Raw genomic sequence first — 13,333 nt, forward strand, 5'->3', positions numbered from 1 at the left:
TTATAAACGCATTTTCACACAGATGTATATTTTCGATCATTATTCCCTTATTTGTATATCCAAGTTTGTATATGATCATCGAGAAATTTTGAATTGTGCACGCAATATATCCAACCAGATATTAGATTCCCCATTTCTATAAACTGCAAAACCTCGACCAGACAAGCATTCAATACAGGAAAAATTTTCGACTCTGACATCTCCCCTGATTGAAGACACACTGTTTGGCACGGGTGAAGTGTGTCGCAGTCTGTATAATGGAATGAGAACGTGTTGTAAAGTTCTAACGAGATACAAATGGAGTTTATCATTTTGTTTCGTGGATTTATCAGAATAAAGAGAATCTAATATTTTCGGTAAGTGCACATCTCCGATACCTGTTGAATAGGCGCCCGATTTGATACTTTTTTTGGCGATTATACCTTGTGCATTGCATATTATGCATATGGCATGCACCTTTATTTTGCAAGAATTGATATAAATAATATATTTTATGCTCTTTGCCTATTCCATTCTATCAGTATGTAATTCACAAATGATTTATCCGCATTTATTTTATTACAAAATGCAAATACTTGCATGCATGCACTTACAACAATGCAAGAAAAGCTTTTTTTTTTTTTTTTTTTTTTTTTTTTTTTTTTTGCATTTTTGTCTAACTTATCTAAACTTCCAGAATGTTGCATTAGTATACAATCAATATTTTGTAATTTTGAGCAAAGCATAATGTTTTAAAATGTTATTTTATTTGTTTCTCATTCCCTATATATTACTATCGGAGATGTGCACTGGTCGAGTCCACCTAGAAAAATCACTCAGGTGTGACAATCACATTTGGGGTATATACGGGTAGAGTAAATTAGGCTACCTGAAAGAAATATGGCGGATAAGATGAGAAAGGTGTACGTATTTATTAATTCATGTCAGCTTTAACGTCCCTCTCGAGAATTTTTCACATATATGGAGACGTCACAAATACCGGCGAAGGGCCTCAAATTGAGCAGTGAGGGTTCTTTAGCGTGCCACACTTACTGTTACGCGGGACGTGCGTTTTAATATTACATCCGAGGATCCGTGACATTCACACCTGATGCCGAGCCTTTGGCGATGGAACTGTCACTACCTGTTTTAACGACTGCGGTCTATTGCGACCACTGCAATTGATAAGAAAATAACAAATGCTAAAGCTATAGATTAGCAAATCCCAAAGGTCAACGTAGGTGAAAAATACTTTAAATCAACAAGACGGCGGACAAGGGATGTAACTTGCGCAAAATGTTGCATATTTGTGTTGCTGGATTGATACTAAGTATTTGCTCTCTCCAAAAAGTTGAAATGGTTTATTCGCGAGGCTTGCTGAACGAATGAATAGCCATTTCAACGAGTTGATAGAGTAAATATCAAATCAAGCAAGTACAGATATTATATATAATTTTATTCGCTTTTTCTATCACTTTAGTTTTGAGATGATCTCCAATAAAACAGATAATTCCCGAAGTGGCATTACCGACAGCCGTGCTTGCTCGTGTTCCCACGCAAGAAAAAATAGTGCGATGAATATTATACAGTTACACACAGTTTTATTCTTTGAGTGGAATTTGATTTAAAAGGGATTGAAATAATTAAACCTAGCAATTATTTCACTTTTATTTTGGTATTGGTTGCGGGTTTTTTGATTTCACATCAATGCTCAATGGCAGTGGAGCAATACTACTTTGATTCAGATGAAACAGTGAACAAAGTCTTTGGTACAGGAATTACAATCTTTTGAAATACAATGTTCACGTGCTTTCTTGGATTTCTTGTGTTTTGTTGGACATTGGATGGAAGGAATAGGACTTCCTGTGAGACACATTTTATAGAGAGAAATTTTTTGGGCCTTTTTATGTATACAACCGTACCTTGTTCTTTGTCAGTGGGCGCAGTGCTATTCTCTCGCAATGTTTTGTATGCCGTATTTTTAGTACTTGTATCAATAGCGTACTGCTAGTATATTGTTTATCCTTTAGATTTGATAGATATTGTTGGAAAGATTATATCTTTAAAAACAACATGCGTTTGTCTTTTATTCATGCATCGTATATGGTAAACAGGAGAACATATTAGGGTATTTCGAAGCGGGGATAATCTTAAAGTTAGTCCGGAGAAGAAGTGTTATATACAACAGGCGTTTGATATAGAGTTATGGTATATCAAACTAGCGATATTCAACACACGGATGAGATATACGACAGAGCATGACAGATGTATGACAGATATATTTATAGTCATTTCAAATCTAACAGTGTTTAGTTTTTAGGAGTTCGCTGGTCAGTGTTTAGTTTTTAGGAGTTCGCTGGTCTGTCTGCTTTTTGTCTAAGCTGTTCCTGGAGTTGCCTTCTGAACTCATCGCCGAAGATATCGATCATCAACTGTAAGATGTTTCTGTTATCCTCGTTTTCTGGCTCCGCCTCCCTGCTATCAATCATTGTGTCATGACGATAACTCTGCTTCTTTTGAATGCCGCCAAACCACGCTCCTTGTCTTTTGTTGACAACAGACTCGACCCCTTTGTTGTCGTGATTAGGATCAGTGATGCCGTTTTTCGAAGGAATTTGGAAGTAAACCGGCTTATCTACGCATGCGCAGTTTTGTCTGTAACTTCCTGGGCATGTACACCGATCTTCACTGCTTTTCAGAGGCATTTCTGTTTCTTGGTTTCCGTGGTTGCTGGAGAAATAAAAATGTAAAAAAAAAAGATTTAAAACACACTATTCATAATGATAAGTAGAGTACATAAATCGGTCTTCATTCATATGTTGATTGATTGATTGATTAATTGAATATTGTTTAACGTCCCTTTCGAGAATATTTCACTTATATGGAGACGTCACCACTGCCGGTGAAGAGCTGTAAAATTGAGGCCTATGCTCTACGCTTATGGACATTGAGCAGGAAGGGCTCTTTATCGCGCCACACCTGCTATGACACGGGACCTCGGTTTTTGCAGTCTCATCCGAAGGACCGACCCATTTAGTCGCCTCTTACGACAAGCAAAGTCTAATGAGGACCTATTCTAGCCCGGATCCCCACGGGATTCATTCATATGTAATCGAGCGAGAATTACATCTTTGTTCTACACAATGTTTGTACCTCTGTTGCTGTACAAAGAAGGAATGAAAATCTCAAAGGGGAAAAACTCAGACTGATTTTGACTGCGGATAACTCCGTTTACCTGATCAGGATATAGGGCTCGCGGAGGGTGTGACCGGTCGACAGGCGATGCTTACTCCTCCTAGTCACCTGATACCACCTCTGGTGTGTCCAGGGGTCCGTGTTTGCCCAACTATCTATTTTGTATTGCTTATAGGAGTTATGACATTGATCACTGTTCGTTATTTTCAGCTTTCACATAATATTATTTGTTTCAAATGTTCAACAAGGCAAAGGAGAGTGCATTCCCCGTATGACGTTAAATCTACTCCTACAGAAAACGTTCTGACCCTACCAGGAGATGACCATAAAGTCCAAAATTATTCAAAATAAGCCCTGTAAAAAACTACCCTCACTGGTTATTATAACAGAACTTATAATAACCAGTGAGGGTAAATTTTTTAAAAGGACTTATTTTGAATTACATGTATTTGGACTTTATGGGTATTCAAGACGTTGACATGCATTAAAATATTTTCAACAAAAAAATTAATTGAATTAACTCATGTAGATTATTCGGAAGTGGGGGGGGGGGGGTCTGAACCCAAGCACCCGCGAGATCATCAAAGATGTGCATGTGGTAGATCTTACAAATAAATAGGTTGATGCCTTCCTGGCAAGCAGTTAATTACACTACGGTAATGCAAAGGGGAGATGTGGAAAAAAGGTGGTTGGTTTTTCCCCTGAAATTCCCGACCCAACCAAATCATTTGAAAAGAAAAGACTACGTAAACAGTGGCTCTGTCATTTGCGTAATGACAAGTTGAGGTTCAAGCCATTTGTATGAAGAACGTTTACCGTCTGCCTTGTCTGCGACTCGACTGAACGTCTTCTTTTCTCAATTTCTTCTTGCGAAAGAACGGGCTCAAATCTATACGGCTCCAAACTTAACTGTTCGTGACTTGTCATGTTTACAGTGCTGCTGATAATATGAACCGGAATAGACGGTGTGACGTCACAAATTAAACTTCAATGGCCACTCTCTTAGCGGCGGGTAATTTAAAATACATGATAGATTAATATTGATTTAATTGTTAAGCAAGGGTTTTTGTTGTTAAAGACTGTCAATTACGATATCAGTAAGTAATACTTTATTCATAAAAGCAAATATGTGGTTAGGGTTGCCTTCCCTTTAAACTTAGCGAATTTATGCGTCATGTATCATTTAAATCATAAAAGTGCAAATGTTAATGAGTTGAATCATGTAAATTTTAACATGGAACAAGAAAACTTATTTTTATAAATATATTGGGGAGCCATTTTATATCGCCATTTCACTTCATCTTTTGACAACTACTCATTGTATGCTGACTGTTATGACCTGCCCCTTTAGATGCTGACTGTTATGACCTGCCCCTTTAGATGCTGACTGTTATGACCTGCCCCTTTAGATTGGAGTTCTCTCTGGACATACCACGGGGCTACAGGTACACCCCCTATAAAGCACCTTCCATTTACAAGGCAATTTTTCCTGCGCACGAACGGGGTGTTATTGAGCTGTAGCCGGCTCAAAAGTTAAAAAAAAATAAATAGAACCATGCCTAACATTTTTGCACACTACCCATAAGTCAAAACATGCCTTTAAACATTTGGTATACACCAAATTTTCCTACCCCTACGTCATAATTAATTATTCACTGTCTGTTACATGCAGAACCAGCTTCTTTATATTACAATAATGTAAGCAAATACTCACCCCACTTTCCCAATTGATTGCCAGTTGCCATTCTGTAGGAGACGAATTCTCACTGGCGTGAGAAGATTGACTTCCTTGAAAAGTTTAGCGTCTACTGCAAGGCTGAACTTCAAATTAAGCACCAAGAGTATTGCGCATGATCTAAACGTTTTCATTTTCTTCCTGTGATGTACAAGTCCTGTATGACGAATGTATTGCATTTATATAGGCTTTACTTACAGCGTGGGTTTGGTAGACGTCTGACAGATGATGGGTCTTTTCTAAAGGCTCAGGTGGTGTTGTTTAAAGGAACTGCATTTCAAAAGTATTATTACCGTGTCTCTGGGTACCTTTCTTTCACAAGAATGTCATTCCTACATTTCTATGATGTATGAAACCATGAATTCGTTCAATCAACTGACTGACTAGTAGAATTAAATTTCTATTTGTGGGTGTTCTTACAGGGAAAGAATTTAGGATAATACCGAGCGCCGGTCAGCGTTTCTAGGCTCTAAATGTAATACCTATGTGAAAAGAAAAAGTCACAATTGGCAAAAGAGAAGAGATAATAAAGGGTGAAGCGTTCTCACGGCCCGGATGTCTATAGGTAACACGTGTGTAGAAAATATAGTCAACTAAGGAAAAACTAAAGCATACCTATGGAACTTTAAAATTTTGGTCAAAATGGCGTCGATTTGAATGCAAGCACGAGGACATGTATTTCGCCATTTTGACTCACTCTTGCTTACCCAAGTTCACATCGTTTTGAAATGTTACATAAAATCTGTAAAATGATAAAAACTATATTTTTTTCAGTCATATACGTTCTAATTGTACCTGGTCTCCTATGTTTATAAATTTGCTAAATACCGACGCTTTGTTGGGTGCACTTTTTATATCACTTGTGTTGCATTTCCCGCGTTCAATGAATAGGCGGATCGTATGTTTAAAGTCGTGTAACAGCTGATCGAACACATCCGGATGATTTGGGGATTAGATAATACTAATACTATTTGTTTCGCCATATATATATATATATATATATATATATATATATATATATATATTCAATAAATTCTTTTTTCTTGGAATCGGGGTAGAATAAAGTCAAAAAATAAAATCCAATACTCAAACTTTAATGTTTAAAAATCTACTGACGAGCCCGCAGGGCGAAAGCGGTATAGATAAAAGTTTGAGTATTGGATTATATATATATATATATATATATATATATATATATATATATATATTTATATATATATATATATATATATATATATATATATATATATTACCGGTAATACCAATACTTTTTTACTTCGCCCCTAAAAATCGGTCTCGCCGTAAGACATTATCTACTATTTTTGTGATCCGTGTTGGCGTCGCCATTTTTGTTCATTAGTTGCTTCATTATTTGAGATTTAAATTTGACTGTAAAGATACAAGACTGATGTATAGTTTGTAATTTAAGCACTTGTGAAAAATGAACGGAATACTTATTATTGTAAGGATGTTTAACAGATCATTGATTGATTGATTGATTGATGGTATACTGTTTACTGTCCCACTGAAGAATTTTTCACTCATTTTGAGCCGTCACCATTACCGATGAAGGACTGCAAAATTTAGGCCTATGCTCGACGCTTATGGCTATTGAGCAGAAAGAGGATCTTAATCGTGCCACACTTGCTGTGACACGGGGCCTCAGTTTTGCAGTCTCATCCGAAGGACGCCCTAATTCGTCGCCTCTTACGACACGTAAGGGGTACTGAAGACCTATTCTAATCCGGATCCCCACGGGACCATTGAATAGACAAACAGTAATACGACTAAACATAGGAAATATTTCCCCCAAGTGATACATGATAGGACTCTCACATTTCATATGTGCAATCCTTATGACAAAACCCCTTTTTTGGTAACAACGTTATGACCTTGGGAGTTTATCTACTTTTAAGGAATTTGGTATATACATGTAGATTCTTTTTTGCAAGACATTTCATTTATTAACATGATTTTTTACCTTGGAATTCGACTAAAACTTGATCATTTTGATTTGGTACCAAAGTTTTTGAACTGTTTTACTTTCCTTGTTCTTTATTGACACTAGTGTTTCACAAACATATTTTTTGTTTTTACATTTATTTCAAGAGTGCAGTAATGTTTGGAGTCACATGACCATTTTTAATAGTTTCCCATTTACATGAAAATAAGAAAGTCATTGAATATGAAATTCTCTTTTAATTATTTTCTCAGCAAAGAAAACAAAATTCTGAAGTCTCGATGGAATATATCCAGTATACTGCCTATACTGGTCTGAGTATTTATCTTGTATTGCCCACACACAACTTTGAATGATCCGCCTCAATTCAACACCAAGGCACCCATGATCTCAGAGGATAAAACGTCTAATATGCAGCATACCCTTGTAATCAGCATACATTTGAAGCACCAGCTCATGAAGGACTAGAAGTAGAAATCCTACAATCAATATAGTATCTGATAGTACCTTGGTAGTTGTCGAACAAGCTGATTGTCATATCAAATTGAAGTTAACCAGTACATGTGTAAACATATGTTCAGCATGTTAAACTTACAGGGTACTGAGACTGGCACCCATTTGGCTCTCTATCTGTATAGCTGGCCAGCAACTGTGTTTGATAAAAGGGATGAGGATGAAATCCTCCTTGTCAGACCTGCTGCATAATCAATGTTTTGGAAGAAATGTTAACTGTATTAGCAATTCTTTCTTTCCCCATCTGTCATTTCTTCTATGTACACGAGCCTGCAACACATAATTATTAAAGATTCAATGATTTATGTTTTAATTATATAAAAGCATTGTACATAAATCAATTTCATTGAAAAAATTCTGTCTTTTATATGTACTTAGTACTTTTGTCTCTCATAATGAGCAAGAACTGCCACATCTACACTGTGTGGGCCTATGGTGCCTTTTGCCCCCCCCCCCCCCCCCCTTACTGGGCTTGAGGTTGAGTTGCTCCCCATCTCATATTTTTCTAGGACATAATCTTCGTCTTCGTGGACTTTCACTAGAAATTATCTATATTTGTTTAAAACGTGGACTTCTTTTGCATACCAATGACACTTCTGCAATATTCTTATATATATTTATACAAATATATACGCCTTACTGGAATTTATTAAACACGGGTAATGTAATTAGTATAGCAACATCTTTGGAAGAAGAAATAAATACATGTAAAAGAGACAAATTAAAATGCTTGCACGTCTATAAAGCTCTAGTACCACGAGTATATTACAATGTATATTATTATATAGGCCTATTTGTGAATAGTACATGCATGTTCGTGCATGGTTTACATTGTTTTTGGAAGGGAGTAGTATTTTATAAGAATGTGTCTCATCAATTTGTCAATGCCAACATGTATTATTTGTGTCTTAAAGCGTAAATTGACCCAACAGTATTCGTTACAATATAGATCTATATTCAACAATGATTTTATGTTCCCCTTCGGTGCCCCATATCCTTCGCGAAGCTAAGTACACATGACTGTGTTTGTAGTTTAAAACATCGTTATCCATTAAAGCTACCAGTGTTAAAAATGTCCTACGTAAAAATAAATATTCAAAAGACCCTCTTTTCAAAGTCGATAAAGTAAACAAATGGCACATACTTTTTCTTCCATCTGATTTCCCACGGACATGCGCGTTGAGGTTGATTACGCACTTCCTGCATCCATATTCATGAAAAGGCAGTAACTCAACAGTTGCAGAAAACGCCTCATTACTTTGTTATTGCAATGATTAATTATTCGTAAATGTGTGGAAAGTGTTATTTTATACTAAGCAACACGTTTCTTGGTTCATCTGATCTTTTTTTTTTCAGAAAAAAAAATCGCCTTTTCTGTCGCGTGTATACCTTTAAATAAAAATATTTTTAAAAATCTATATCAATATCTACCCAGAGGTATCGTTTCGTGCTCTTAATATATGTGATTAGAATTCGTGGTGGCTCAATTCTTGTAGAATTCATGGGTACCCCTCACCCACGAATTTACATCCTCAACGAATAAAGACAAAGCAAACATCCAGAGTTATCTTTCTTATAAATATATAAATCCACGAAATTACGTCCCCACGAACCCGTAAAAATTCAGTAATCCACGAAAATTGGTCCCCACGAAAATAAATGATTCTATTATGACCGAAAATTTGGTCAAATGCTGTCTGAAATGTTTCTTACCTAAGTTAGTTGACCTGTTTTATATTCTTGTGAAGCATAATTTATTCAAAAACGTCTACGTGAGAAGAAAAAATCACTTGATGTGGCCTTCAATTTAACATTTAGATATATCGACGACGTATTATTTCTTAACAATGATAATTTTCATTCATATGACGATTCAATATATCCCAGTGAACTCGAAGTAAAAGACACCACAAAGTCGTCCACTCCTGCTTCATACTTAGATATTTTATTGAAAATAGATATAAATGGCAAACAAACAACTAAACTTTATCACAAACAGGAGATTACAGTTTCTAAATCGTCAACTTACCATATTTATGTAGAAATATGCCATTATTACCTGCATATGGTTTTTATATCTCTCATCTTCTCGATACACAAGAGCTTGTTCGCATGATCAGTTTTTTAATCGAGTTAGGTTACTGATAAATAAGTTATGTCATAGAGGTTCAACCGTCTCGTTTAAAGTCAGGATTTCGCAAATTTTATGGTCGATATAATGATTTAGTTTGTCAATAAATAATTTGGGTCAAATGCTGTCTTACTTGTTTCATACCGATATTAGGCCATTCTTGACATACTGATTTGACTATGGATTTCTCCGTTTACCTGATCAAGATATAGGGTTCACGGCGGGTGTGACCAGACGACAGGGGATATTTATTCCTCCTAGGCAAGTGACTCCAGCTCTGATATATCCAGGGGCTCGTGTTTGCCCAACTATCTACTTTATATTCCTTATAGGAGTTATGAAGATGACTATTGTTCGTTTAATGAGGCGGCATTTGTTGATAAAAAAAAAACTTTTTAAGAAGATCTTGCAGTGACCTTCAACTCTACAACTTTGTTTTATCTGTTAATAAATTTTCATTTTTTTTTTTCACATTGGGATTCTATATCCCCAGTGATATACAATGCCAAAACACACAATATTTTAATGCTGTATGGTCCGAATTACAATATTTTTTTCCATCCCGTAAAAACGCTATTAAATCATCGCACGTATATAGTTATGAGGCTGTACGACATATCATAAATTATTTCACCTGTTTTAACCCAAATTAATTGATTTTAAATCGATGTTTACAAATAACCGCGTCACTCTGCCATTTCAAGTGACAGTCACGTGACCAGTTCAAACTTTCAAATCATCGGTGGTCTTATTTGTGTAAAGCTGTGTGTTATAACAGTAACGTACCATAAGTTTAATAGAAATAAAAAATATCAAATAGCTCTTAGTAATTCGTTCTTTTACGCTCTTTCAGCCTTAAAACTAGACAGTTGCGTATGAGATAATACATCATGTTGGGATTCCCCTGACGCGCGTGGGTCTATTTATAGACGTCTATCATGGGATGATTTATATATGTTGTTATATCCGGAACTTTATGTGGTTCATTTGGTTGGTTTTGCTACTACTGTTAACTGCGTATGAATATCTGATAATAAAAAGTAGTTCACAATGGTTGCGCTGTGTTGATACTATGTGCGTACATGTACTCGGAAAATACACGCAAACAACACAACATATGTACCCACTATATTTACTTTCTAAATAATATTCGCACTGTTTTAGCTTTACATGCAGATGTTTTCAAGCATGTAATTAAGGGAAAGTTAATAACTTTATAAAGTAATTAATCCGCTTTAAAGTAATTATGTACAAAAATAATATATGAACATCGGGTCATACAGCTTTAACTAAGGTGTTGAACATTTGCATTCCGTTTGTCCGAATGTTAACGAAATGAAAGAAATATGACCTTGGTGTGTCCGACGAATAAAACATGTTTACTTTACATCGAAATCCCCTTTTCCTCATACCAAGTACAAATTTTGAGTAGAGATAAATTCATACAAAAAATCCCCTACTTTTCCGTTCACACGCACTGGGTGAGTAATGTTGTGACGTGGGCTATGATATGTTTCTGAATGCTGACAGTTTCATTTGTAAAAGACTATCTTTGGTATATCTAACTTCGTTGCTTTGTCTATTCAAACCGCAGAAATGATAATCATATGAACGAAAGCCAGAAACCTGTAGATGCACCTGATCCCACCTCTGGTGTTTCTAGGCTCAGTATCTGCCCTATCCTTGTTTCATTTTCGTTCTAAGATTTATGAGATTAATAACTCAATCTAATTAAAAACAGACTTCTTATATCCGCGCCGTATACATGTACTTTGCGTAAGAAGATCTGACATGACCCGATTAGGGGTCATGTTCATGTGAACTTTATGTTAAACAATCAGCCTCTCGCCTATGAAGCCGTCGGTGTTCACAATTCAAGGAAAATAGTTGCGATTGTTTGGTTTGGAAAAAAACATCGCAGCTAGATGCGACGTCACAATGCACCGTTTACGTCGACTGGCGTTATATTCCTCGCGTTAATACGCCGGTTTCGAGATACGTCCGAGTTATTTCCCTTTGGAGAACTCTCGTACATAGTAAGGCGCAAAAGAATTTGTTGACACGCGGGAGTTGGACAGATATTCATCACAGCGTAAGTGAATGTACTCAGTAAGTCTCTCATACGCTGTTTGATCACCCGAATTCAACTGATACACAAACTAAGTAAGTGATAAGTATCTAGGGAGTAATCAAATACATAGAATTATTATCCTATCACGTTATTTCGCTGGTCATAAGTACCATATCCAAGATATTTCTTGCAAATGTGACATTGTTTGTATGTTTCCTCTTCGGTAAAACATTTCTTTCGATAGTATTTAGTATTTACATATTTTAAAGAGAAGTCACTTTTAATACATTTCATCGTCTTCCTCGTTGGCTGTATATCCACTCTGTCCCACTTAGGCATTCAAAGTTCCACTAAATGCACCTCCTATACAAAAGAGTTCGTATCTCGAAACTGGCGTATTAAGTAAACCATCTTAAAAACTATTCAAGTCATATCAACCCCTATTCATACATAAATCGCAATTCACAATTAATTTAATTTGGGCGTATTTTATATCGTACGTTTCGTTGTTTGTATGAGGGGAATATATTTGGCATTATTGCGAAAGTTTAGAATTCCTTATGTGAGAACAACAATTTTATAGTGTGCAATAAACTTCGTGGGGAAGTGATTACTGCAACTTGTTTACGAATTGCCGGGAACCGCCTGAATACCCATCATTGTCTGTATGGCGCAATCTGACTGGCTGATAGTTCTCATGAATATTTCAAGCAAAAGGTCATGTAGACATGACCCCCAATGGGGTTATGTCAGATCCTATTATAGCGATTGTGAGCGTATCCTAGGATCTGATTTTAACCCTTTCGCTGCCACGCCAAATATCGAGAGTGCCAACGTCACGTTAACGGCCGTCGTCAACATAACTATGACGTTATCAAAACAGGCGACGTCATGGTATATTAGTATGCCAATATTAGTGATACCGGGTACCTTGCGCACTTGTATTCAATCGCGGATCCAGCGGGGACAGGGGGAATTTTAAAATTCCATATTGGTATAGTAAATTTTAAATTATTGCACTTAGGTCTTAATCTTCAGGAATAAGCGTCAATTTTTTTATTCGTGTAATGCATGTCCACAAGGGTGTGTTTTATTGTTACTGGTTTTTCTGAATGTTAAAAGAGGGGGAAATACATTTATGATGGTTCACATTCACATACCTACTGCGGAAGATTCTGTCATGCAGTTTTCATTACAAGAGTCAGTTCAGATATATCAGAGGTTTTCATCTGCATGTACAATATTCTGTTACTTTGCGTCCACGGATTTTTATGAAAGTGATATTATTGAACTCAACAGAATTTGAAAATGGAAGAAAAAGTAGTTACTTCCACTAGTGTTCTTGTATACTATGTAAAATTCGAAATATTTTACGAAATTATCTTTTAAAAATTTTAAAATGTTTCTGACTCGGTATGAAAGCCTGTATTTCATATGTACGAATTAATGCAATTTTTTTGAGATATCAGTCTTTTTAGGTCCTAATATTTTGGTACACACACATTTAATTCTGATTCATCATTTATGAAAATTTATAGAAATATATTCCTCCAGACACGCGTGTCGTCTGTTGTATCTAAAATGGAGCCCCAATTTGCATTTTACGCACATGGTAAGATTTCGATATCAAATCTAAAGGAAGGAGTTAGAGCACACAACACAACCTTTTTCTAAATGATCTGTAATAAATAGTGAAATGTTTTTATAAAGATGAACAAGTGAAGACAACGAACAGTGATCAAACTCATA

The 13,333-nt window shown here is 35.9% G+C and overlaps 1 protein-coding gene across 1 annotated transcript; it reads right to left on the bottom strand.

The window, feature by feature from the left end:
* Nucleotides 1–1,652: 1,652 nt before the first annotated feature.
* Nucleotides 1,653–5,058, bottom strand: LOC125662843 (uncharacterized). Its single transcript, XM_048895195.2, has 2 exons — nucleotides 4,889–5,058; nucleotides 1,653–2,709 (listed from the first exon to the last, which is right to left on the bottom strand). Exons 1-2 carry the CDS (start codon nucleotides 5,041–5,043, stop codon nucleotides 2,325–2,327), a joined length of 540 nt encoding a protein of 179 aa, XP_048751152.2. The 5' UTR covers nucleotides 5,044–5,058; the 3' UTR covers nucleotides 1,653–2,324.
* Between the last annotated feature and the right edge of the window lie 8,275 nt (nucleotides 5,059–13,333).

This window comes from Ostrea edulis, chromosome 8, assembly GCF_947568905.1.
Source record: "Ostrea edulis chromosome 8, xbOstEdul1.1, whole genome shotgun sequence".
NCBI lineage: Eukaryota > Metazoa > Mollusca > Bivalvia > Ostreida > Ostreidae > Ostrea > Ostrea edulis.

Coding starts and splice junctions, on each gene's coding strand:
- LOC125662843 (XM_048895195.2), bottom strand. CDS start 5,043: ATGAAAACGTTTAGATCATGCGCAATACTCTTGGTGCTTAATTTGAAG. Junction 2,710..4,888: donor CAATCAATTGGGAAAGTGGG/GTGAGTATTTGC, acceptor TTATTTCTCCAG/CAACCACGGAAACCAAGAAA.